This window comes from Xiphias gladius, chromosome 16, assembly GCF_016859285.1.
Source record: "Xiphias gladius isolate SHS-SW01 ecotype Sanya breed wild chromosome 16, ASM1685928v1, whole genome shotgun sequence".
Lineage (NCBI taxonomy): Eukaryota > Metazoa > Chordata > Actinopteri > Istiophoriformes > Xiphiidae > Xiphias > Xiphias gladius.
Window position 1 is genome coordinate 24,431,245 of NC_053415.1, and position 27,950 is coordinate 24,459,194.

General features: G+C 42.6%; 1 protein-coding gene across 3 annotated transcripts in view; it reads left to right on the top strand.

The window, feature by feature from the left end:
- Positions 1-1,603: 1,603 nt before the first annotated feature.
- The window catches only part of LOC120801190 (aryl hydrocarbon receptor-like), a 30,786-nt gene continuing 4,439 nt past the window's right edge, over positions 1,604-27,950 (top strand). For 2 of the 3 annotated variants that reach the window (XM_040147816.1, XM_040147817.1), the window contains exons 1-7: positions 1,604-1,966; positions 11,701-11,891; positions 24,434-24,543; positions 26,298-26,387; positions 26,980-27,094; positions 27,261-27,388; positions 27,604-27,806. In XM_040147816.1, the coding sequence (XP_040003750.1) occupies positions 1,908-1,966; positions 11,701-11,891; positions 24,434-24,543; positions 26,298-26,387; positions 26,980-27,094; positions 27,261-27,388; positions 27,604-27,806 (896 nt within the window). In that variant the 5' untranslated portion in view covers positions 1,604-1,907. Of the gene's footprint in view, positions 1,967-9,717; positions 9,799-11,700; positions 11,892-24,433; positions 24,544-26,297; positions 26,388-26,979; positions 27,095-27,260; positions 27,389-27,603; positions 27,807-27,950 lie in introns of those variants that run through there. The other variant, XM_040147818.1, reaches the window with a different exon arrangement.

Here is a 27,950-nt window from a genome sequence, read left to right on the forward strand (position 1 = left end):
GTGTAGTGCTTGTGTGTCCACATACTTTGTTGGAGTGTCAACATACTTTTGCCCGTGTAATGAAGTATGTGGTATGAATAGTTTACGAGTTAAAAGCGCCCGCTAATATGTAGCTTTCTGACTTATCCTACTGGAAAAAAAAAACCTTGTGGCTGTTTATCCTCACCCTCGTATAACGTCTGTAGTGGCTTTGACCAAAACTGAACGTTGTATTGCTTTAAGCTCCGAAATGTGCTGGAGGATTCATCAAATTGCCAAGAAAGGCTTTCAAACCTATTTTCAAATAAGAGTTCCTTGGATTTTTGATTGTATTTCTTTTATTCGTTTCAACAAATTGTTTATCGTGGATGCGTAAGCAGCAGTCTATTATCGACAGAGACTAAAGTACATGGGTTCTGTATGAGATTAAGGCATATCGTAGGTTTAAATGTATGATTACAACAGCATATAGTAACATAAATATAGTGGGAAAAATGACACTAAAGCCAGGTTGTAGCTGTTCAGCAGTTTTATCAGTTACATATCAAACAAAAACAAGAGGATATACAGTAATGTGAAAAAGTTTTAGGCACTTCGGATGTTTAGATTCTTGTCCATCACGCAAATACCCTCAGGGAGGCGTCTGCTCGGTCCCAAACTCATTCTGGAGCAGGACAACGAGCCCAAACATACAGCCGGAGTCATAAAGAGCCACTGTATCTTCAGAGACAAGAGGAACAAGGAGTCGTGCAACAGATGGTGTGCCCCCCCCCCACACACACACACACAGAGCCCTGATCTCCACATCACGGAGTCACTCTGGGATTACATGAAGAGACAGAAGACACTGACACAGACTAAATCCAAAGACAAACGGCAGCAAGTTCTCAAAGGTGCTTGGAGCAACCCACCTGACAAGTACCTTGAAATACTGCGTGCAGCCTCACCTTGGGTGGTCAGCCCAAATAATGACTTGATCTAGGCTTTTCTCCGTTTACTGCACTTTGTCTGAAGCGAACTGATAAATAAAAAGCTATTCATGGCATGCTTTTTTTTTTTTTTTTTTTTTTAAAGCATCCTGATTTTACTTTTACTGCCTAAAACTTTTGCAAAGTGCTTTAAGTGCATCAGATATCGGCTCTCTGACCGGCTCAGGAAAAGGTCTATTTGTGGACTATTTACACTGCCTGAATATGAAAGCTTGCCTTAAGTATACTGGAAATTATTCGGGAAACGTTTTTAGAAATATATACAATATTTCCTACTCTGCTTGGAAATCTCAACAAAAAAACAAAACAAAAACAAACAAAACAAAAAGACACATTTCCCCAAGTAGGCCATCAACAACAAAACCTTCTGGATGTTACACAAGCAGCGGTAGGCACACTTGAGTCGCAGCGAGTCCAGTCCACCTTAAAACACAGCTGTGAAAGGCTGCGCACACACATTTCCTGAAAACGCCCCGTGCGAGAGAAATAAGGGAAAACTTGAGTGACTCCGAAGAATAATAAGGATAAAGCTGCGCTGTTTATCCAGAGAAGGTGGGTTGGACATAGGCTGAATTGTGCGCCAAACATTTATAAAGTCCCCACCCCCCCCCCCCTCTGACTTAACGTGCCCGCAGTCTTCACTCTCCTGCCACGGTTTCACCCTCGCAGCACCGCCGACCAAGGTCAGCGACGGTGACCGGCCACGGGATCTGGCGACGCGGCACCAAACACCCCCCTGCGGACCCCGGTAGCTTTTTGTTTTTGTTTTTGCTCCCCCCCCCCCCCAATGGGAGCGGGACGCACGGGCTGAGCAGCGCGACGCACCCGCCGACCGTCACCGCGCGGATGGAGGAAGCCCCGGCCGCGAGGCAGTGATCGAGCCGGAGCTACGCGTTAACCTAACGTCAAGTGGCCCCGACCTTCACACGGAGCGACACCATGTTGGCGAACGCGGGGACTTACGCTAACAAGAAGAGGAAGAAGCCGGTTCTCAAACAGTAAGGCTTGTCCACAAACTGTTGCGCTCACCGGGCGCCCCCCCTCTCTCTCCCCCCCCTCAGTCACGGCAGTCGAGTCGCAGCATTGCGTCCGTCCGGTTAAACGTGACGGACGCAGGCTGTCGCTCCGTGCACGCTTCGCGTTGGCCGGTTTAGGAAGAAGAAGAAGAAAAAAAAGAGCAGCAAATGTTTTAGGGCTAAATACTTTCGCTTTGCTTTGAATGCGCGCCGAAAGTCAGAGACGGATGGTAACTGAGATCAACGAGTGCTGTCTCTAAAAAAGAAAAAAGAAAAGATGTAAAAAAATAAATAAATTAAAAAAATAGATCATATGCGGTAAAGTTACGAGGACAAACTTTGCTGCACATGACGATAAAGTGGAGTAAAGGTCGGGTTCCATCGTCTATCTCCGGTCTATCAGCTGCATACCCGAAGCTAAAGTTACGAGATTAACAAGTAGCTGGGTAAAGTTTTGCTGCCGTGTTTTTGTGTTGAGTTACAGTCTCCTCGGCGTCTCGGGGTTTCCTCTCTTTTTCTCTTTTCTTTTTTTCTCTTTTCTTTTCTTTTCTCTCTCTTTTTTTTTTTTTTTTTTTTCTTGGACTACCTTAACAACAATGTGTCTCGCTCGGATCTGGCTTGGACGTCTCGCCCTCCCGCATTAATCACGATCAAGTCGGGAGAGTCGGCCGCTGCTCTCACGCGATGCTCCGAGGAGGGCGGGGGGCCGTAGGCGCGAGGGAGTATGTTATTGTAATCTGATATGCCTCGCGCTTCATCGTTCTGGGATCAGTGCCGGCTCAGTGTGTGTGTGTATGTATGTGTGTGTAAATATATATATATATATATATGTGTGTGTGTGTCTACACACACACACTCTTTACGCAGCAAACCGTGACGTTACCATTGGCAGAACATATGTAACACATTTATTCAAATACTACACAGGGGGACACACGATGCTGTGACTTTATACAGCCACCGCATTTCAGGGGGAAACATTTCAGACAAGTCATTTTAACTGCAACACCTTTTGATTTGGCAGCCACTAGTTAATTAAACACTTAAACGCAACATTAACCCATAAAATGTTACCCGCGGTTATTAGATTTCCGAGGTTCCCAACCAAGCAGATACTTAGACAGACAGACAGACAGAGAGATAAACAGATAGAGAGAGAGAGAGCGAGAGAGATGGAGAACTTTATTAATTGCAATGGGAAATTGCACTGATGCAGCAGCCACTTCACATAAGTCACAAAAAACAACGACGAGGTAGATAAGAAACAATGCAACGAAGGGCTAAAGCATATGCAATAGCCGAATAGACTAAATGAAATATACAAACGAATACAAGTGGTAGAAAACAAATAGGGACTAAAGACAGAGCCATAGCTGTACCATGTGCTGAATACACAATGTGCAATGGCGGTTATGTAATATACTATAATACGCTGCACATTAGTGCAAATTAGGTGGATATATATACTGTAGATAGAGCCGCACAAATCTCGAAAGATCAGATTACTCAGATATAAAACAGATGTGATACATAATGGACTAAAGAAAAAGGTCCAGACGAGCAGCCTGTCCCCTTACAAGGAAAAACTACTATGTCAGAAGAGCCACTTCTCCCGACGCACGAGAATCATTGCAGTGCAAATCTTTAACCAGATTTCAGGAAAGTCGGCGGGACGAAATGCATACTAATGCTCGTTTTCATCCGCTGGCAGAATACGCAAAGCCGGATTACCAACCGGCCAACTGCCCAGGGGCCCCACACCCCCTGGGGGTTGAAGGGTCAGAGGAGCCCCCAGAGTCCCAAAAAAGTATTACTTTTTAGCACGTTTTGTCCATACAAGGGGTTAAAAAAAAAAAAAAAATCAGCTAGTAGTAGTAGTAGTAGTAGTAGTAGTAGTAGTAGTAGAGAGTATTTTGACACTATGTTATTGCTACTTTTACTTAAGTAAAGGATCTGAGTTCTTCTTCCACCACTGAACATAAGTTATTTTGAAGAAGTACACAAATGTACTTAAGTAAAAGCATCAATACAGCGACAGAGAAATACTGCATTACCAACAGAAGTCCAGGTTACAGTTTCTCGCTTCTTTATCAACATGTACTCAAATATAAGCTGAAGAAGGGCACTTTTTTATCGCAGTAAGCAGTATTTTAATGTTAAAACCTGTCCATGTGTAGTCTGACTTTTGCATTATTTAATACTCGTTAAAATGCATTATGTGTGGGGTTGCATCGAATGATTATTTTTAGTATCGATTAATCTGCTGGTTACTTTCTTATGTGAAAAATTAAATGTCAGAGAATTGAGAAAAAATGTCCCATCACATATTCAGAGGACAAGTTGACGTCTTCAAATACCTTGTTTTATCCCATAAAAAAGTCCAAAACCCAAAGATATTCGGTTTGCTTTCATATAAGACAATGAAAAACGGCAATCGTCACAATTGGAAAAATTGGAACCAGCAAATAATGGGCCTTTTCTTTGAAAAAGGAGTTAAACGATTAAGCAGTTATCAAAATTGTTTATTCATTTTTTTGGTGTTGGACTAGTCGATGAATTGACTGATTGCTTCAGAACTACAAAAATCGTAATATTCTCATGCTTAAGTGAAAACCTTCCGTCAAATCCCGCTTTCAGATCAGTTTCAGGGTTGTTCCTGTGAAAATTGAGTAAATTCCCCAAAGCTGCATTTGCGTATACAAACAATGGACCATGTGATGTGGAAAGAATTGCATGTAGTGACAAAAATTGTCAGGGGATTATCACCGATTTATGTAGTCACTTGGTGTTTTACAGGTCATCTTGTTTTTTCCGGGCTGCCACTCAGCTATCATCAACCTCATTAACAGCTGCAGCAGGCAGCATATTTCAGCAGCAAAAGCTCTGATAAACGACAGACCGACAGTGGACCATTTAGCAGCTAAAAGGCCAAGTATTTTTCTTAGGTGTTGGTGGAGACCCAAATAGAGCTAAAAGGATAGTGAGAGTTGGACATCTGTGAGTTGACCCAAAGTTTCATACTTACAGTAAGAAGGACACGCGAGCAACGATACAGTATATAATTACACCCAACTTCTGTTAATTAAAGGCACCTTTCCTGGTGCAAATGTAAACCAAAGGCCTTGCACCCATCACAATTCAAAAACACAGGACTGGGCCCTGCTATTACCTTTAAATTGACTGACATAGATTAACACTAGATAAAAAAAACTAAATCCAAGTACAGGGTTGTTCACACAAGTTATATTTGTAAATGTATAGCTGTAATAATGCCTCTAAAATTAATAACAGTGATTGGGCAAATTGCGAATAGGCTGTAGGCAATCTAATTCCCAAAATTAAAACGTGGCCCTGACATATGTTTTTCTGAAGATGTGGGACTGTGCAATGAGGACTGAGGTTTCCTGGACAACCCAGCTGGGGTGAACTGCACAAAGGCACCACTGAGCCTGACTGTCTCCGTTGCCATTAATTCTTCTGTTATTAAATGTACCCATTTAATGTATTCCTTGAACTTGTTTTTCAAACGAGAAACAAGTCTTCCAGTCTTGCATCAAACATTATTAGTCGGTTTGCACGCAACATTGTTCTTGTATACTTAACTACGTAAACACTCAGTCATGTACTTAACTCGAGTTCCAAACTGGTTACCATCATCTCATCAAAAACCCACATTTATAACGCTACTAAAGTCTTCCAAAACGACAAATAAACTGACTGTAATTAATTGCATTGCTTTTCCTACATTGTTTCTTTTGTACTTGCAGTGTAGCAGTGCTGAGTACACAGGAACAAGGCAGAAAATTCATTTGGAACCTTCCGTGTCCTCTCTTAGCCCCGTACAGCATTGCTTTTCAACAGTAGCAACAGGCTGCTACGAAAAGTTGTCACTTTCAAAATATGGGTTAATTATAGTGTATACGGCTCATTAAAAACCCTCCAGAGTGCAGAGTGGTAATGTGTGCGAATGTGCACCCAACACTGTGGAATATAAGTGGATTATAAATTAAAGGCTTTATAGTGTGACTATTTATTTTAGCAAGCACGGGTATCCTTAATAAGAGGGGATAATATGCTCCACCAATGGAAATATTGTTTTGCACAGTAATCTACGGGGATTTTGAGAAACACACACACACACACACAGGCAGACATGCTGATAAGAGGTGTGGCACAATGCCGGAACACTCCTGGTGAACACCAACACAGTTAGCCCTTTGTTCTTTGCCCTTTGTTTAATTTTCAAAGTGGAGTCCTCATAAACACGTCTTCAACACTTTTTTTTTTATTATTATGTCCAACACTCTTACTGGAAGAACTTTATCCATCAAAGACAGAGTTTGAAATAGCACCAAAATGATGTGTTTTCACGAATAACACTCCTAACAAAAGAATAATAACATAGTTTGTTGTATATGTTAACTGTGTCTAACTGTTAGAATATTGACCAATGTAACTTAAAGCAAAATTCATTTTATTATTGTTATATCAATATCCTCCCATCCCCCTTGAGCAGGACACTGAACCTCAAACTGCTCCTGATGTGTGTAGGTATAGGGAAAACAATTTTTTGGCTTTATCGAAGAGTCTGTCAAATGAAAGTATATTGTAAAATATGACCCAAGCTGGGTACACATGCAGTGGAGCAGTAGCCCTTTAACATTTACAAAACACTTATATAATAAGCTAGAAGCAAACAGCGTGCTTCTGTCCTGGACAACTGAAGAGGCTGCTTCCTAGAGTACTACACAAGCCAGAAACTTCAGCCTAAACAAACCCCAGCCCGAGAGCTTGTAAAAAAAACTCTCGGCGCAAACCTGACCGCCTCTAAATGGTTTTTTTGGTTTGCTCCTTCCCGGAGGATGGTAGTTTCAGTCTACTCCAAAGGCACACCCCCCCCCAGTACAGAAAAAGAAACTTGAAGAAATTCCCTTCATCCAGTCCATCACCGTGTATCCACAAAGTCCTTCGTTTCTCCAGGACATAGCTAAACTCCCTACTTTGGTTTCATGATGTTGCCTCTGCATAGCTCTGAAGCTCCTCTGGACACAGCAGTTTGGTGATTTATTGGCCAAGCGACGCCTCAGATTGTTTCTGCCCCTTGATTTTTGTATGCATTCATGATGCTTCTTCACTTCGTTATGTGCTGTCTGATGCAACTGCACAGAAGCATTTACCCCATTTTCTGTGGAGTGAAAAACTCTACAGATTTTCTCTCAGCACGAGTAGAAAGTAATGGAAGACCTTAGGTTTGGAGTGACTGCATAACACTTAGAGAATTCAATAGTAATTGCTGCCACTCTGCTCTGTAGGATATTGGTAAATGGAACTGCCCTTGTGGTAACTCAATCACCATCCTTGTTCCTGTGCATTTATGTAAAACATGTTATTTTGTGTGAGATCTCTATTCTGTTTTTGCCTCTCTGTCTGGAAAGCTCTTTGTGGGCTGGAGCCTGCTTTTGCAAGCTATACTGCCTTCAAATTTGTTGCTTTGTTTGTCCCCAGGAAAACATACATACAGGAAGCATGCTTTTCATACTTCTGAGCCGCTGAGTCATCCGTCTGGATCTGGCAGACACTTCATCTGCTTTAAGCAGACAAATGTGTGTCAGTGTCATTGAAGCAGACTGAGTGCAACACGATCTGCTTAATATTTGGACCAATGGTTTTTAGGTTAATTTCTTGGGTTCGGGTCTTCTATTTTGTTCTTGAGATATGGAATCCCAATAGAAATCAAGTGATAAGGTTTAACATCTTTGTTTCCTACTATGACGCTCTGATGTCTGCTGCTCTACCGCGTGATTCACAGCAAATCAAGGTGGAAAAAATGGTTCTGAATGCTGGCTTTTGTCTGCGCTAGGCATTTGTTAAGAGTGAAATCAGTCCTGCTCCATTTCTGAGAAGGTATAGCTCGGGTCTGACGCCAGCAATTGAGTTTAGGCTGCATTCCCCTCTACTACATTTCCTCCTCTTGCACTGAATAGTCAGTCTATCATTAACCAAAGTTTGGTGAAGAGAGAGATATAGGGGAAAGGTAGGGAATTTGCAGCCTGAAACTGCAGATATGCTACGGTAGTAGTTGACCTGGAAAATCTGTCAATGCTAAGGATACTGGGCTGAAACCAATTGATTTAATGTGATTAGAATTGGCCACACTCATATAGACCTCTTGTTGGTGCCTCCTCCTAGATATTTACAGAGACAAGACTCTTGCTTAAGAACATCTGGAAGAGCCACTGCCTTTGCCTCATATCGAAGAGATATCCATAAGGCTTTTCAATATATTGATAGCAATCACGTCTCATCGATTATTCTAATCATATCATGGAATTTTCGTTTCATATTCTTCCCGTTACTTCGCTGTCCAGTGTGATAATCATCACCTATACAAAGTGTTGTATGATGAGAGACAGGGCAACCATGACAGACCAGGCAATGAAAACACTATTTTGAGGGATGTCAGTCAGAGCATACTTGTTAGTACCCAGCTATTAAGTAAGCATAAATTCAATACTATCAATAATAACGCCTGAGGGTCCATAATGTAACAGATCAAATCAAATATATATAGATTTTTTTCTTACTAGGTCTTGATCGCCATTGCCGGCTGGTTTTAGTGCAGTTCAGCTGCAAAGGTTTATCAAAGATCAGCTATTTCTCAGAGGGATGCAATGATTGGATGTATTGTGCAGCATCATGTACATGTGCCCAACTGGACGGGACACGGCAACCGTCTACAGTCAGCCCGCTGCTGTAAGCTGGGTCACGGTCAGTTTAAACAGCCGTAGACAGAAGACAAAAAAACCTGTCAGTGACTGAAGTTCACTATCAGTCCTATGCCCAGGATTTGCCCAGTAAAAGTTTTGATCCGACCTCAAAATTACAACCGCAGTTACCAATTAATTCGTCAACGCATTAAGTAATTCACTACGTTTTCGACAAAGCGTTTGGCGCCTCAGGCACGTTTAGTTTTTTTTGTTCATTCAAACGTGCTGAAACTAAACACGCCGAGGGGAGGATTGCCTATCAACACCACGCTCATCACATTAGGTCACACGACCTCGTTACCTCGTTAGACTCCCCGCCCCTGCGAAAGCTGGCTGGTTAGAGGCGAGTAGTCGCGGCCCAGCACCCTGCTTGAGTCATTTTGATCAATCAAAAAATCGATTCCGCCCATTTGAGGATGTAAGCATTTTACGTTCACTGGTAGTAAGTAAACAAATGCGTACATCAAAGTTTGAGAAGGATGGAAATTAAATTAGGAGATACTAATTTTGACCTGATAAGTCCTAAATGTCACCTTTACAATTTATCTCTATCTCTATACTGTCATAGATTGGGTTTACTGTCATAATAAGATACTTATCGTACTCTTGAAACTCATCATTCCTTGTTAGTTACCTATTTTCTTCCCTGACAGAAATGAGTTTGTATATATTTTGAAGTGGATGGGTTGTGAAAGCTGCAAAAAGGTTGTTTATCATCAAATCTAGAGAGAATTATTTGTTAATACGTTGGTTTTTTCAAGGGTCTGAAAGCTGTAAGCCGGTCTGTGTATTTCTCTGCAGGTGTGTGTCGGAGGAATGGCTGCACTGGTCTTGTTTGTCATCCCGGTTGCTCCCTTTCACTGACACTTGGCTTCGCTCCCGGTGTAGCATGTGTGTTTGATTTGTGAGTAATGACATGTATCTCCGTTGAGCCTTGTGAGTTTTTGTACTCTGCGCTTGAGCATGGGTGGCCAAGAGAAAGTCAAGCAGAGCAAATAAAGCTGCTGTTATGGTAAAAATTGGATTCCATTTTGACAAACTGCATAAGTAAGTAGCCACTGGAATGACTTGTGGTATTTTGTATATTTTGCATGCTGGTGCCTGTACTGTTTATTCTGGACTGAAGATTGTTTCCTTGGGAAAGAAACACTACTTTGAATTGTTTTCATGTTGTTTTTTTTTTTTTTCACTCCTCAATAAGAAAAAACAGACTGGTTGATCTTTCTCAAGATAAACAATCTTGCTGATGGCACTGCTTTATTTTCAGAATGGTAGTTAGCAGTTAGCTACTATAGCTGGGTAGTTGTCGAGTGCAAACAGAATGTCAGAATCTCCCAGTTCAAGTTTAAACCAAATCACATTCTCCCTGTTCATACCTGGCAAGAACATGTGTCTCGGGTGACGCGATCACAAGCGGACAGCTCTAAGTTCAAACCTGGCGCTACACGTACATCATTTCGGCCTGCAAACCGGAGGGAGCCAGGAATGCGCTTCCTGCGCCTAGTCTGCCAGAAATTGAAAAAAGAAGAAGAAGAAAAAATCAAAATAGTACTGGGTCTAATCCTTGGCGTGTTCCAGGCAAACCAAATCGCCCAAGATGTTTGACGCACTCATAATACATCTCTATGGGTATTTAGAAAATTTTCAGATGTCATGGACAAAGCCAGCTTATGCGATTTACACAACTTGCATTGTTTGCATCCGCTTACGCAGAGGATGTCAGCTGAGTAGCCGGTCCCTCAACGCGGCCTGTGACAAACTGCGCAAACTTCTAAAAGAGAGTGGCCAGATGTGGTCCAGACCACCTCCAGATGTGGTCCGAGCAATCGGAATGTGTACGGGTGCATTCACACCTGTACTTGGAGCTGTCCGCTTGTGGTCAGATCACCCCTGACTCATGTTTAATGCCAGATATGAACAGGGTCATTGTGTTGCGCTTATTAACTTTAATAACTCTAAATTGAGACCTTAAGGATTCAGATGTTCGATGTTAAGTAGTTTATGCCGTCAGTCAGTGAGCTCACATTAGCTCAAGCAACGCAACTTAACAGGAGTTTATCTTATTTACTATAACTGGACAACTTTGTACGTGTTACGAAATACATTGTGCCAAACCCGGGAGGAAAAAAAGCGAAAGGTAATGTAAATATGCTAAGAAGATGACTTGACTCCTGTGACTGATAGGACACCATCAACATTGCTTTTACTGATTCTTTTTTTATGTAGAACCAAGATATGTACAGTTTTATGTAGTTCGATACTAAAACGTTCCTGTCCACCACCACAAAGACTCAGGGTTAAGTTCCCGGTGTGGTACTTCCAGCCTGGCAGAAAAAAAAAACGAAGCTTCAGCCATCAAAATGAGTCAGTCCTGTGAGAGCTCTTTATGCAGCACGGTTCAGCATAATCTGTCAAGGCACTGCACAGGTCAGTCAAACACGGTGCTGTTTTCTGGTGCTAGACTGGGGAGTTTCTACCTGTTCATTTAAAGAGCCACGCTCGGTTCCGTTCCACTGAAACATGGTGCTTCTTTGGTTTCAAGCCAAATGAGGATCTTGTGCTGTGCGGCTTATTTTAACAAAGATAAAAGAATGATTATGTGTGTTGGCATTCAGCAACTACAGCTCTCATGCGTTGACAGCACCGCTGTGTGTAACGCTCTAACATGCGAGCTGATGTACTGCCGACTTTTATGACAGCCTCTTTTCTTTTTTTTTTCCCCCGGCTGTAGGTCTAAAGCTGTTTCGAGCATTGCTAAAAGTGTAAAAAATATGGCTCATGTTTAGTGGCCGTGTGTCACGCTGTACCCCACAACGGATTCCCGGAGCCTGGCAGGGCCGGTTAGCCTAAATCAGCCTTGGTCCACAGTCTTAGTGACAGGCTTCCACCAACAGCATAGTAAACACTTCAATAACCAGCTATTTTTTCTTTTTCTTTTTTGCACCACAGTAAGAAGCCCGCTGATGTCGATGAAGTTGTTAAATCCAACCCTTCAAAGCGACACCGGGATCGGCTGAATGGGGAGCTGGACCGCCTGACAGACCTCCTGCCCTTTTCCGAGGATGTTCGCTCCCGTCTGGACAAACTATCGGTCCTTCGCCTCAGTGTGGGATACCTGAGGGTCAAGAGCTACTTCAAAGGTGAGGACCAGCCTGGGTCAAATAACAGCCAAGTCCACAAATGTGTTTCCTAAGATTTTCTAAGATGTCAACACTGTCTGCCCAAGAGACACAGGATGTGGACCTGAGACATTAGTTCGGGCAAATCCAAATAAGCCCTTCTGCTACTCTGACCTCCCTGCCCTTACTTTACACTGCACTATATGAACCTGACACTATTGTCTAGATTGACACAATATAACTGCTAATTCCGAATAATTGCCTATTAATGAAATTGGCAAGCAATTTTAGTTTTAAGGCTTATTATTGTGCAGTCTAACACCTTTAGAATTAGGACTATATGGATGCAAAAACTGCAAACACTTGGGTAGAGTGAGTTATGTAAAGTGAAAGCTTGTTAAATGAACAATACAAAATTGTGGAAACCAGACCAGCACTTACAACTGCTGGAACGGGAAGTGATTTGAGAGTAGCACATACAAATGTACTGGCAGTGCCTTTGACAGCCAAGAAAGGAATGAGAAGCACGCAGGAATCAGGTTTTGGGAAACAACAGGTCCTCAGTGCTTGCGACCTTACTCCACCCTCTCGGTGAGCTACACCTACAATAACCACTTTGGGGAAAAAAAAAAAAAAAAGTATGAAATATTTGTTTGTAAGATTCAAGTCTTCGCTGTTAGCTGATTAGACTTGCAGGCACCCTGGCTTTGGAAATCTGATGAGTCATGTGTGTGTGTGTGTGTGTGAGTCAATTACATGTGAGTCACACACATACAGTAACCTCTCCCTCGCCGGCAAATGATAGTTTTCTTTGAGTTAAACAGACTAGCTGAGGTGCTGGCGGGCGAGCGGCTGAGAAAGTTGCTTTGGTGCCTTTGGCTCCACCGACGCCAGAATGTATGCGTCTAGTCTCTGCTGCTTTTTGGTACATCCTCTGTGCAACGTTCGGCCTCTGTGATCTTTCACCTACACTGGACATGCTGCGCTAAAATGTGCGCTCTGTCTGTCAACAAAAAACCCCATACGAATCTCACATGGATTAGCGACTAGCTTAGTAGCCAGCAAAATATAAACGACCGTCGCTTTGGACTAGTGTAATTTGTATGGGCTTTTTTTAACGACTATGCCAGCAAGGATGAATCTATTTATTTATTTTCAATCAAAGAATAAAAACTAAGAGTTGTAGTGAAGTAATGGCCTAAACGTACACAAAATGTGTTTCAGCACCGGGAAAGTATCAGGATTAGACATCTTTCTTATTAATTTTCCACTAAGGTATATTTATTCGTCTAAGAAGTTGCTAGTACACTATGGTAGTCATCCTTCTATAATGTATTCAATGCCACCTAATAAGCACATTAACGTGTTCGCGTTACGTGGGTAGTTTTTGCATAGCTAGCTGTGTTATAACCCCCGTGAAATGACGAACGTAACTAGAGCAAAACCCAAAACAGCCGAAATACATCAAAAGGGTTTGTAGCCGCAGACTGCAGTTCCCTTACTAGCCAAGCCGCTTGCAGCACGAACATCCAGTATGAATGGACATGTTACGAGCAGTCGGAGGAGTTGTGACATTCCAGTGCTGCTTGTTCTCACACCCTTTGCCTACTGTTATTGCTACGCAGACAAGATAGGCTGAAGTACTGTAGTTGCGCCATCGGGTAATCATTTCAGACAGTAGTCTCCATAAACTCCATAAAGTCTCCATAACATTTCTAACGTATGATAAACCCCCCCCCCCAGCTTTGATTAGATGTCTTAAAGAGTTTTCAGCGGTTAATAAAATGCGGCTGATGGTTTCCAGCGAACAATACTCAAATGTAGTTTTCATTTCTGCAGCTTAATTAATTCATAAACAACATGGGTTTTATCGAGAGAGAAAAAGTTTCTCAGTCAGTCTATGTGCCTCTATTGTTTTGAAAGCTACACTACCCTTTCAGGTGCAGAATATGCCATTAATAGAAATAAATTGTTTTGAATCATAAATAAGCTAGTTTTCCACACAAGGCAGGTTCTACATGGTTTGCCTCTTCTTTATATGTAGACAGAAAGCACATGTGGAGTCATGTCAATCAAACACCTGCGGCTGGAATCTACAACTGACACATATACAGTAAAAGTATGCACATTCCATTTCTCACATATGAACCAGCACATGTTTAAAAAAAAAAAAAAGGAGTGTGCGATGGGAATATGGGCACCTCATGCGTGCTGCAGACCATGCAAACAAATTATTTCACAGACACAGCCAAGCTATATAAAGGAGTAGGAATTATAAATAAGGTGAAAAACTGAATCTCTTTAGGTTGTAATCCTAATCTTGGTGCATGTATAATTTTTCGGTTCAAAAACTGATTTGTAATATTCTGGCTTCGTGCATGAAAAGTTTAGTTCTTGAGACTACACAAATTTATTTGTGCGGCCCCAGATCCTGTTGTTTGTATGTCCGGAGAGTATGACAGCTTTCTCCCCTCCTGAACCTCTCTTTGCAGCACGTAGAGTCCCTCACCAATCCCAGGACACTACCATCCTCTTTCCCCTCTGCTTGTCCCTTTCCTTTCCATCTGTCCTCACCCACGGCGCTCTAGTCAAAGGTCGAGCACAAACATTTGACAATATAAACATCCACAGAAAACAGAAACTATTTTTCTGTGCAGTACTGGGTCAACTACCCATGGGAGGGTCAACTACCCAGAATTATTTGCCCACACACAAAACTGTTTTTGTTGGACTTCACATAGAAAATTGAAATTGGTCTTGATGTATACTGATTTTAAAGTCTGTGATAATGGTGGATTCACATTCAATTTGTTTTGGAAAACATTACACCCCTAATCGGTTTTGCTTGGGAATGCGTTGGTGTTATAAACATCAAAACTGTGGTAAACACTAACAACTGCAGTTGCATTCGTTCTTTGTAGAACACTGATCTCATTTGGAAATCCATTAGTTATGGCCCGAAGACGCCCCCCTCCACTTCAAGATACTCATTTGTTTCTGAGCGAAAGACCCACAACACAGTCTCAATAGCTGTAAGACTGTTAGCTGGAAGATGAGGAAGTTTGTTGTACTCTAGAGAGCTTTAAACTATAGCAAAACAATGGATGAGGCAAGTTTGACGCATGTCTCCAACAGAACATCTTTGGTTTGCTTCATCCATCAGTTTGCATTGCCATGTTAAAACTGGTATACAGTGGTGGTTCAGTGTGCTCGCAGGCCCTTTCGTGACACTGACATCGGAGTTCTCCACGTTGTGCTCACCCCGAATACCAGCCCGCTCACATTAACGCATTCAGAAGATGGGCTGCACCTCACACTACTCCCATAACTGCCTTTACACAAAAATGTCAGTCTATCGTGGCTTCTGCTCCCGAGTTTGTCAAGTCTAAGAAGATCATCTCGGCCTTAACAGAACATCTGAGTCACTAGCTAGGAACATGGACTTGCGAAGATGTTGGCGGGGAAAAGATGCCATGGGTAACGAGAGAAATGTGGGAGCTAGAGTTCTTGAAGCCTGACCCACACCAGCCAATCGTCGGGATACCTGCTGCGTTAATTTTTACGATTCTGTTTTTTAATCTGCCTTTTGTGACCCCCTAACCTTATAGAAATGTAACCCTAAATCATCGGACTTACAGCTTTAATCACATTATGATTGATGGCGTATGCGGAGGTCACCGCTGATATCCCGCTCCGTGTAACACGGTGACGCGGGTCAAAACTGGGTCAACACGCATCAGCCCGCCCCTCTTCATATCACTGCTCCCGAACTGGGACAAAAATGGGCCAGACATCGTCTGGCTCTGGTGACCAGGGTTCTCAATTAGGGATGGAAACTTAGCAGACGCTGGATCAGAGCTTGGTCAGATTACGCTTTTTGCAGGGTGGTTTGGATTTCGTTACAGCTACTCTTATGGCATAAAGAAAACTGATCCATAGGACCTTTGCAGAGTAGTAAAAGGTATACAGGTAGTATCAGATTGTATAGTGAGCCTTTCAAGGCCCTGGTCGTTATACTGTTCAAAAGTTAAAATGAAAATAAAACCCTAATGAGTAATGAGTAATGTTTACTGTAGTCCTCCTGTGGTTCGTACTGCACAACTCCACCACAAATTACGGACCCTGTTTCATAAAACAGAGGTCATGTGAGGTCATTAGTCATGTTTAAACAAGCATAAGACTAACCGAGGATCCTAGTTTTATGTTTCACAAGTATTTCTTTGTTTTTCAGCACTGGATTCCTCCATCTATTGGTGGAGAATCGCTAAGGCTGCTATAGAGATAGTTAATGAAAGCTTGAATGACATTTTGTGCGCTGACTTCTGGAGCTCCTCAGCATAGAGATCCATTTAGGCAAGCTGAAATTCCTCGGAAGAGCAAAATCTTGAAAGACAATCAGATGAATGGTGGCATGTGGAAAATTATGTCTTTCAACATCTCGTGCTGCCTTTGTATAGCCGGTACAGATGGGCAGATATGTGCCACATTGTATGCATTTTGATATACCATTTGTTCCATAATAGAGTGACTTTCACTTGTTATTTAACAGAAGGTGGAATGTAAGCATCAGCGCAACTCGCTGCATTTACCAGCGAGAGTATGCTTCCCTTTTATTTTGAATCAAACACACAAACACACACGCACATGCTGAAGAAGTGTAGGTGTAGGAATGAGGACAGACAGCCTCTGCTCTGGCTCTGACGTAGGAATTGCCAGTGTTTTGTATTAAAACAAAGTATACAATTTCACGGACAAGATGGCCCCAGTCCTTGTCTAACTGCGGCCATTATGAGAAAAAGCCAGCAGTTGGAGGGCCGCTACCTAGATGCAAAGTTCTGATGGTGCCCATCCAAACTCGGGAGAGAAATGGCTTAAAGTAGAGTTTAAAACACGTTTACGCACGAACACGTGGCAACAGCTGCGCGGTATTAGTAAGCTCTTGACTTCCACCTCGTATGAAACTGTGTTGAGTTATACAATTTAAACTCAGCCCTAATTTTAATTACATCAAGCTGGATAAAATGAAACGTTTAGTCAGATTATGGATTCCCAAAACATAGAGCCTCTACTGTCTATCTAAATGAGATCACCAAGGTTGACTCTCAGCAGTAATCCCAGTCAAAACATAACCCTGGGATGGGTGTTCAAGTGGAGACATGTCTAGAATTTAAGATAAAGATGTCATAAACCGAGAAAAAGAAAAGGCTTTAGAGAAGAGAACAAACGTAAGCAGTTTTAGGGGTCGCGAGTAAGATTTACCGGCCTGATAATGACACAAACTATTTACAGTTGCCTTGAAATGGCAGATTTCTCTGAGCAAGCTGGACTGTTCGCCTCATAGCGTGACTTTATGAGACAGTACTGGATTTTTTTTGAAAGACTTGTGGCTCCCTGCTGCTGACATATTTGTGTGACGCTGTTAGAAATTTGACAAAAATGTGGACTGGTTTTCCAAGACCATTGAAAACATCCATGGCCTGTTAGCAATCATAGTTGATGTGGTGAAACCTTATTACGAGCTATAATTTCATGTAATTTGGTATTTGGGATATCTGAACCATGTACACACAAAGCCACACACATGACACAAGTGTAACAGAAGGAATAGACAGGTAAAAACATTTTGGTATCAGTATTGGGAAGCCCAGTCTTGTTTGTAATTGAATCCCGATGAGGATATATATATTTTTTTTTTCCAAAGACATGTTTTTTACTTATACCTGCCCGTAAAACCGCAGCATAATTCACCTGTCAAGTCGGTATCACAATATGTGAGAAGAGGACATCTTACTGGGGTGACAGCAGTTGCCTGTTGACTCTTGATTCATGACTCGCCTTTCAATATATCGTGAGAATGCGAGCAACCGCTGGGAGACAGATTTAATAATGTTTTCAATTTTTTTTTACAATTTCCATTCTCTGGAAGGTTTGTTCTTAGTCCCTCCCGCTATAAACCACGGTGTTACATCTCCCTTCATACCCAAACTTCTTTTTCTTGTTCCACTGTTCGCCCACCAAGGCTTTCTGTGACATTTAGACTCTTCCAAAGATGCTTTTGTTTGTTCAAGTGCCAAACCAAAATCTGGTTGGGGGATCATAAACACAAAAGATGTATTATTTCATTTATTTAAGGAGTATAGAGTTCGGAAGGAATTTGAAAATATAAACAGTGATTGTTATTCAGGACAGTAAATTGGCTTTTAGTGTTGATTGTAATTTGCATGTATTTCCAGACTTGAAGGATTTATAATCATTTCCATCAACCCACGGCTACAGCATCCAAGCACTCGCTATCTGAGTTGCCAGGGCTAAAGTCAGACATCATGTAGGAGGCAAAGTCGGTATTTCTGGCTCAAATTGTAGCCTTACATGATTCCCGCCTTCCAAGAGCTTTGACTGGCCCCCTGTAGACTGATGAGAATCATTTCGTCATTTTAGTGATAATTGCTAGGCACGACTAACACGTCAACTTGAATATTTCTCTCTCTTTTTTTTTTTACCCCCCTATGTCTTTGCCCAGTCTGGAGCTGATGGCATTACTTTTCAGGCAGATAAAAAGAGCCAAGGCCGCCAAAAATAGCTCAGAGTGTTGATAAAGGAGATGCCCCCAGTTTCTACTACCACCGCCATCACGAAAACAGACGTTGTGTCTTGAATAGCGTATAATCACTGTGTATTTTGATGTGGGATCATCAAAGTCTGCTCTTGGGTTTTGTGCTACAACACACAAACATTTTCAAACCTGGAGGCTCGAGTCTTTTTGGGGCCCTAAACAAGATGTGATGACAAACCCTCCCTCCACTCGTCAAAAAATGTTTAAATGTTCACAGCAACAATTAACAGCAATTGATTAAAAAAAAAAAAATCAGTCAAAGAAAAAAAAATACCTGTTGTCATTGTGAAGGGAATCTGTACAGAGAAATAGGATTTTGTAACTTGTAACTTTAAGATATACTCCCCAACTTTGTAATAACACTTTGAAATCCCGTAATTTGCTACGCTGTAATTCTTAATAGTAGTACCCCCATATGCATAATGGGCCTTGGGCTCGTTCTGCAAACCTCTGTTTTCCATTCAAAGCTGCTCTTTCCTCCTCTTGCTTGAAATGCCTACATAACACTCTGGTCTGAACACCAAAAAATTAAGGCCGTTACCTTACCCTGAAGTCATGGAAAGTCATGAACGGGGACATTAATCAATAGACCGACGATAGGGTGGCCCATGGACCGAGTGACCCAGCTCATTGGCTGCAAACACTGCCCTTTCCTGCACATCTGCGTGAGAACAGAGATCTCGGTACAGGATCTACTGGAACTAAATGTTTTCAAATCAAGATAATATTCCCCTATGCATTGCTGGCATGCTTTATACTCTCTCTGAATATGGACGACATCCAATCCGTGACAGCATTTCCTTTTTATCTCCTAGTTCCAGTGTGTTTGCTGAGACTTTGAAGTAGATACTGTTTACATACAGTAGGTTATTTTAATTCAACTTACAGCATTTTAAGATTTTGTTTTCTTGGTTTGGTTCCAGTTTCCTTTTGATTGTGTGTTTCTATCACCACCCAACAAGTTAAATAGGGCTCAAAATACAGTATATGACTTTAGCCAGTTAGGTCTGTGCTTTATTCTCACTATACGGCGCTTCAAACTTTACTTTGTACTTGAACTTGTTTTCATGAATAGTCAGAGGGGATTGCCTGTAGAAAAACTCCGGCCCATCGCGATTCTTTGGATTTCACTTAATTACCCCGTTATGAAAAGAAGTCAAATCCTTTAAAGGCTACTTCATCCCCCGAGTGACAGGGACGTTTGAGTGGAGTGAATCATGCATCAAAGCACGCTCTACATTTCACCAATCCTATAACTGCCTGCTTTCTGAAACGGGAAGCTATAGTTTATTGCTGAGACGGGGCCTCGCTTGGCGTCAGATTGCACCGTGGCTTGAAAAAGAAGTTGAAAGTATTGGAAGAACCTTTTTAGGTTGGCTTTAAATGTTTTTGTATAAGCATGTATAATTACGGTTAAATATAGTTCGACGACTGTTTAAACCATTGCGTTGATGTTACATTCTCTCGTTTGCATCTTCTTTGTTTGTTTTTTTCGTAATCAGATCTCAAAAGCAAAACCTACTACGATCTGGGGGTGCACAGACTGTTTTTTCGTAAAATACCACCATCTTCACTTTTGACAAGCCAGTGACATCAGTTGTGGCGTGCATTGTGGGATAGTTTTTTTTTTTTAATCACCTTGTAGTGTATTTACAACCAAAAATATTGTACAATAATAGAATTTAAAATGATTCCTTATACAGTAAGTGTATTATAAATTAATATAAAATATGAATTCATCACAATAATATAATCAATTAATTAAATCTTGTGTTTTTTACATTCCTTTTACTGTAAGCTGTACAAGGTGCACGCTGGCAGAGCCTAAGATCGCCGACCTTTCTGTTGAAAATGGCATTTATTTTGAGTTTTAGTGGGTTTTGTTGGCGCTTAGGCTCCTAGCATGCACATTCTGTGTGCTACGCGCTCCATGAAGCTGGCAGGTGAACAAGAGTGGACAGAGGCTTCTGTTTCAGGCTGTTATATCTGCATGGGGTCCTAGTAGCTGCTGTGTCACTCATAATGTAATGAGCAGTTTCCTGCTTGTGAATAGCGTTTATGTCAACATCTACTTTAAGTCATAGGTATGAGTAGGTTTTGCAATAATTCAACCCTCTTGAGTTGTCCAATGACGTGAATGTTTTGATAATCATAAACACGGGAGTCTTTCCCATTTCGACCTTCCATCCCATATAACGTGCACACGGCAGGAGGACTCACAGTACCTGACTCCACCTGTGCAAAAAGGAAACAACAGTACGTGTGCGCGCTTGGTTTACGACACCAAAAGTGATCGGTCAGCTCGGGTTTCTAATTTTTCTTCGACATACTTCTAGAGTAAGAAGTGTGCCAGTGTCGAGGATGCTGCACAAACACCTAGTGATACTAGACAAATGTGCATTTTGTCACCCAGCAGATACATTACCACCGGAAACCTTCCCTCCCGTCATATCCGCTCTCTATCAGAAGGTGAATGAAATAATGTAAACACAACTATTTCAGGGATAGTGAATGCAGGCATCCATCTCGTGTTGGCTGGAAACACAAAATCCCATGTCGAATCGTAAATCAGGCTTCAGCACCTCAAGAGGAATACATCTGGCTTTAGTGTCCTGATGTTGAAACACAGATGCCGCCGAGTCATGTCAATCCACCAGTCTCGATAAAATAATTTTACTACTTTATTTTGGTCACATGGGAAAAACCCCCCGTCCTGCTCTGGGACGGCGGGGTCTGTGTTTGATGTTAGTGGGAATCTGTGGTTTTCTTCTTTCACTGCCTCCCACGGACTCACAGGAATGTCTCTCCAGCCTCTGGTCGAGCTCCGACCGAGTGACACTAGGCGTCTTTCTCCTGCGGCGGCATGCTGAGCTGGTAGCGCACGTGAGCAACTCAGGGCAACGCGCCGTTAGCCATGGAAAAAGACGGCCACAAGGAGGTCCAATTACTCACGCGAACGCCGAAATGAGAGACAGAAATACAACATGAGGGATGTGTTGAATTGTCCAGATTGGACTTAGAGTAGGAGCATGGTCTACATTTGCTGGTATGTTTGGCTGAAGCAGGAAGAATTAACCGTGTGTGTGTGTGTGTGCGTGTGCATATCTGTGTCTTTCTAATATGATTTTAATTTTTGATTTTGATATCAGTGTTGCTAGTCTGTACCGGCTGCACGAGTGATGCTGATAGCAGTCGTACTGCAGGCGTTAGGTGTCAGGGCTGCAGCTTTGTGATGGTGTGGATGTGCGATTGTCAGACTGTGCAGGTCTGGGTGTTTATGTAAACGCTGTGTGTGTTCTAGCTGTTTTGGGGGGGGGGGGGTGTGTTCAGGGGCCTCTTCCCTCCTTAAAGAAGTTGCGTGACAGGACTGGACTGACGGGTTGGGAGAGGCCATATCCTGGGATTTTTCCTGTAGTGGACATCCAGATAAGGGAAGCGCTCTTGTCGGCTATTGCTTACAAAACCCCCCCAGGGACAGATGCAAGAGGGCCGAGTGTGTTTGTGTGTGTTTTTTCTGTGTGTGCGTTGTGCGTGTGTGCGGATATGCAGGCTGCCAGATCAGTTTTCCAGCAATGAGAAAACCTTTTCTTCTGGCAGGGCACCAACAATTGATGCTTGACCAAGCCAGATAGCTGGCTTTCTGCTGCGCACTCATGATCCAACGCCAGATTATTTATAGGTCCACAAAGGGGTCTTGTCCACGGCGCGGCCACAGGAAAGAAGAAATGCAGTCTGCATAGCAAAAGGCATCACAAACGAGGGAACGGCGCGTCATGCAGTATGCCATTTAGTGTGGATCTGCCCTTTACAACCATACAACAAACCGTAAGAATTCAGTTGTCCAAGCTTATGTTAACCTGTTTCAGAATGAAACTAAATACGTAAGTGCTGCTGCAGGGATCACTTAACTAACTTTATTGCTTTTATTTGCATACCTTTTGCATCATGTCCGGGCTTATAAAATAAAAACTGCACAAGTGTGTTCAACCATTTCAACCGTAAACACACAAATTATTCCCATGTTTGTTTATTGTTCTAAGATATATAAACATGAAGCAGTCTAAACGTGACACGACTTGGTGGGTGTGATTATGTTTCATATGCAGCACTGGCAGGTGATGCCAAAATAAATCCCAAAACAAACGGTGCGGAACTGTAGTTGCTGTGAGTGGTGCAGGCTGTCTTTTGATTTGGCCAGTATCAACAGAGTGATTAAACTTCCCCCTGCACTGTAAGTGTGGTTATCTGTTGAGGCACCTCACACATCTCCCCAATGCAAACACGACAGAGGCGTTGCCAAGTTCTTCCCAAGCCCTTAGCTGGAAACGGTTATCTAAACTGGCTTGGTTCTCTGGCGGGCATGATCTTGACGCCCAGCAGATCAAATGAACGCCGGTGGTATCCTATTACATCAGGTTCCTTTAAGTCACGGGAGAGTGATGATCACTTGGCAGGTTGGAGACCAGTCACAAATGTGATTGATGGATGAGCCTCTAAAGTGGCCTAATATAATATTCACAGAATTCAGTGTGTAGTATGTCTTCAGGCAAAGTGCAAGACCTGATATTGCTGTTTTTTTTTCTTTCATAATCTTTTTTTTCTCTTTCATAATCTTTTTATTATATTATTTTTTTCCAACAGACATGTGTGGCTTTTTTACATCATGCATTTCTGAAGAGCATATTAAAAAAAAAAAAAAAAACCCCAAACGTAGCGAAAAACCTTTCTCCTCACTTGGTTTCTGGTTCTCTCTCTATGTACATGCACCTACGTAACTTACGCAAAAATTAAAATGAATTTAAAAAACTAAACTAAATGAATACAACCCCCCGGTAAGGTGGTATACCATTACATTACATACATTCTTACAGGAGCAGATTCTTCAATCCGTGAGAGGATTCCCGACATCACTGCTACCTTAAATAAAGGATTAATGGTTTCCAGATTTCTTCATGAACATGTAGTTTACCTCTCTACGTATATTTCAACCACGTAAGGGAGCCCCTTATACACTTAGTACTGTCTGCATGCGATTATTGCTCTGTACTTTGTTTGCGTCAGTGATGATTGATAAGACGCAGGCCTAACAAAAGACATTAAGAGTGGAGGAGATTAAAAAAAAAAAAAAAAAGGCATTTTCCAGTCATTTTATTCAAATCACAGGGACTCCCTTTGAACCATGACTTTTTGATAGTGTTGTCGAAATGAACTGTAGTGAACCGCTCACCCTCGAACAACAGCAGTCTAGATTACCTTATCAAGAGGAATGTATTATTATAATAAAGACTGCTGGGCTCCACTGCAGGTTTGTGAACTGGCCTTTCTGAACATTTCTGGAAAAAGCAAAAAACAAAACTTACTTTAAAAAAAAAAGTTAGTGCTAACGATGTCAGGTAAGTAGCACAGGGCTCAGCAATGTACAAAATGTCTCCTTTAGCTTGGGGAACACTTTGGGGAGAACTGGTATTGTTGTAGGGTTCTTACTGTTGTAGCTTTGGCTACCATTCCTGTCGGCGATTGTCAAATTGACTGCCCAGACTCTCCGTTGTAAGTGTCGGTTGGAGTTCGCAGGGGTAATTCTTGGTTCAACTGTGACGTGCTGCGCTTAACCGTAGTTGTGGGCACATGCATTCTTTTAGACAATGGGGTTAAAGTGTGGATTTGTGCACAGTCAGTTTCCGAAGCAACCGCTCCAGCGGTGCTGGTGCGTTCCCCGATCTCAAAAATTACTGCATCTTGGTGGAAAAATGTAACTGCAGTATAACTAAAGGATGGCCAAAATGTAAAAGTCCCACCACATAAGCCTTTCATCAGTTAAAATCCCGATCTCACCTCTGTCAGTCGCACAGAGTCGATTTCAGATGAGGGATACAACGCATTTTGTATCGTCTTATGATGTTAATGTTACCTCTGCTGATTCCTCTCGTCTGTTTTGTCACCTCGTGTGCAGCGACCATGAAGAACAGCAGCAGCAGCAGCCTGATGTTTCCGGGACTGAACGGGCAGAACGGGAACAGCCCGAACACGGCAGGCTACTCCGAGGGCGACCTGCTGCTTCAGGTACGAGACGGGAATGACTTAACTCCCGGGGGACGAGCCGCCCGTTTAGGCACAACTGTGATTTATATCTTAAAGGGTCACATTTGGACTTTTTCTAACTTTCGTCACACATCCACAGTATCACAACACTAGAAAAGCTCACACAAAGATCACAACCAGCTAAGAGCACAAATCCCCACATAGCAGAAGCAGACAACCAAAATAATAAATAAGATTAAAGCCAGGCACTCGTCCTTTCGACAGTTTCAGTGAATCTTCCTGCTGCACGCCTGATTGATAACTGAACGGCCCGATGCTAGAATGTGCTTTAATGCACTTGTCAGACTTGGTTTATTTGTGCGCTAGTCATGCTGCGAACCGCTAATGCAGGTCTATCCGTTGAAGGAGGGAGTTATGACAGGTGACACCGCTCGCCTCGGTGCCTGTTGCTAAAGCTTGGCCACGCTTTGCGGGCATTAACAAAAACCTGTGCCGGTTAAAAGCCCTATGCCTTGTTTATTGACGCCCACCTGTCAGGTACGTTTCCACACTTCGCTCTGAATAATGGTCACAGCAGGCGGCGATTATGTAAAACAAATGGCCTTTGAGAAGCAGCAGCTGTTAATGCTGTTTTGGATTGTAAGCAGATGGCGACTCATCGTCTTCTGCAAAGCATATAACAAACTGATAAAATGGAAAGTAGAATAAAATACAACATAACATGCAGTATGTAGCAGTTTTATTTAAAACATCTTTTATTCGACAGGATGGGACTTACTCTGTAGTTACTCTTTCAACTGATCCATATCTATATTTGACCGTTAAAAACCTGATCGTAAAAATTACTTTTGTGGGGGCAGATCTGTAGCTTTTATTTCTTTTGGGGATTGTGGCTTATCTGCAGAGTAATCAGCTGGTCCACTGTGTTTTTGTTTTTTTTTTTCTCACTTTTTCCTCTTCACTCTCTGTTAGTGGGAGCCTATCCCGGGCCGTGGTTGCCACCGGAAGACCCCGTTTACCCTGTAAACTCTGATAAACATTGCCCTTTGCAAGCAGCGAGCGCTACTGAGTATCTGATGCTCGTGAAAATAAAATCCAGATGAAAATCAGTTTAAATTTCCACTACTCACCGCTCTGCGGGTCGGCAGCACCTGTAGTGCAGGTCACATGAAGCGCTACGTGAACGTGAACAGTATCAATAGATAAGACTTTTCGGTAGGGTCTCTTTGGTAATTGTTGTCATTTTCAAAGAGAACATCCTGTTGTAAAATAATCCAGGTACAATATGCAGCAGAGTAAACAGCTGAAACCTTAAAAGATATGACGCCTGCTGAGAAGCAGTCTGGCAGCCCCACGGTGCACTAAAGACTTGATTGCACGGGCTTTTAATCATCAAAAGGTAGTCCATTTGTCTGGAGTGTAACCGGTTGAAATCTAGTCCTCCCTTCAAAAATTCACTTTTTAAAGGCCAGAGTCGGTGGAATTGGTTCTCGGTACACTGTCAGCAACACACACAGACACAACAGACACAACATACCACACAATCAATAGTCACACAACATTCCTAGGTGGACACTTCAAGTCAAACCATTGGTGTTATGAGTGTCTTTCTGTGTTGGTAATCACTGTGTGTATTGGATATGCCTGCGTCCAGTGAGTGCGAGTGTGTCTGCTTGGTCCGCCTGTGTCAGCAATATACTGTGCCTGAAGTGTATGCGTGTGCTTCTGAGAAAAACCCCCTTTGTGTGCTAACTGAGTGCCGGTTCCCCGTGCAGGCCCTGAACGGGTTTGTGATGGTGGTCACGTCGGGGGGGTTGGTGTTTTATGCCTCTACCACGATCAAGGACTACCTGGGCTTCCATCAGGTGAGCTCCTGGCCTTCTTAAGATACTTTTTATATTGGAAACAATGTTCTTCTTATATCAAATACCCACTTGAGAGCTGGCTGTTAAAACGTTGGTATTGTCCTCCTTTTGAATTCATGTCAGTTACAAGCAGCAGCGGAGCGACAAAATAAAGTGGTGGTGGTGGTGGAGAGCGCTGTCTAACACTTGGCTTGAAATCCTGTGCCCGTGAGGGCCGTAGCTTGTGATTCACGTCGTCCTCATGATTCATCAAAACATTCAGTGACCCATCCTGCATATATGTGGCAGCGTATGCATTTCCTCACTCGTGGGTAACAGGTTTTCACGAGAGAGAGAAAGAGAGAGAGGATCGAGATGTCAGTAGAAACTTCTTCTGCCGCTCCTGCGGGACAAACCCCACTACTGAGCTGCCACTTCATATGTTGACTATGTTCTAAACACTCGTGGTTTAGCCAAGAAAATGGCCAAATAAGTTGCCTAGGTCTCACCACCAGTGCTTTGACAGGAGGTGGAGCCTGAAGTGGTATAGACCTAACGTCTACAATTTGCTCCAGTTGTTGATAAAGTGTTGTGTTCCCTCCTCTACCAACAGTCGGATGTGGTTCACCAGAGTGTGTTTGAGCTCATCCATACCGATGACCGAGCCATGTTCAGACAGCAGCTTCACTTTGCTCTAAACCCCCCACCCGGTGGCGTGGGCGACGATGGTGAGTATGGGGGTGAATGTAAAATGAGGCTTTTTCGACATTTTGATCCCGGTTTTAACACGAGTGCAGTCGGCATACCTCTGTCTGAGTAAGACATCGCTCTGACCTCAGACCAGTGGTTCACGGTTCTGTCATGTAATGTTTTTATCTCCATCCGTGTTCTCAGTCTCGCAGAGTTGTGGCACTACAGTGATGTACAGTCCTGAGCAGCTTCCCCCCGAGAACTCGTCCTTCCTGGAGAGGAGCTTTGTTTGTCGCTTCCGCTGCCTCCTGGACAACTCCTCCGGCTTTCTGGTCAATACAGTATTTTAGGTTAAACTGTCAAAAATAGCCAATAACGGGGGGTAAATGTGACGTAGTGACTCATAAACAACATCTGATGCAGTTCCTGTGAACATTTGGGGTCCAATTAAACAAACTAATACACCTTCATCTGTTTTTACCGTGCTAAATACTTTACGGTCTCCCCTTGATTACTCACCTCATCCTTCTTTTTCCCCCTGAATCAGGCTTTGAAGTTCCAGGGGCGACTGAAGTACGTCCATGGCCAGAGCGTTTTCAGGGACGACAGGACGTGTAACAAACCTCAGCTGGCACTGTTCACCATCGCTATGCCTGTTCAACCTCCTTCGATTGTGGAGATCAGAGCAAAAATGCTCCTCTTTCAAACCAAGCACAAGCTGGACTTCACACCCATGGCCATTGATAGCAGGTGGTACAAATTCTTCCAGTCTTCCTTTCTAAGATATGGGATTTTTTTTTTCTTGGCAGGTAGTTTTTTTTCCAGCCTAACAGGTGATCAGAAGAGATCATTTTAGATTAACTGTACAAAGGAAAATTCCAGATGTTCCATTTC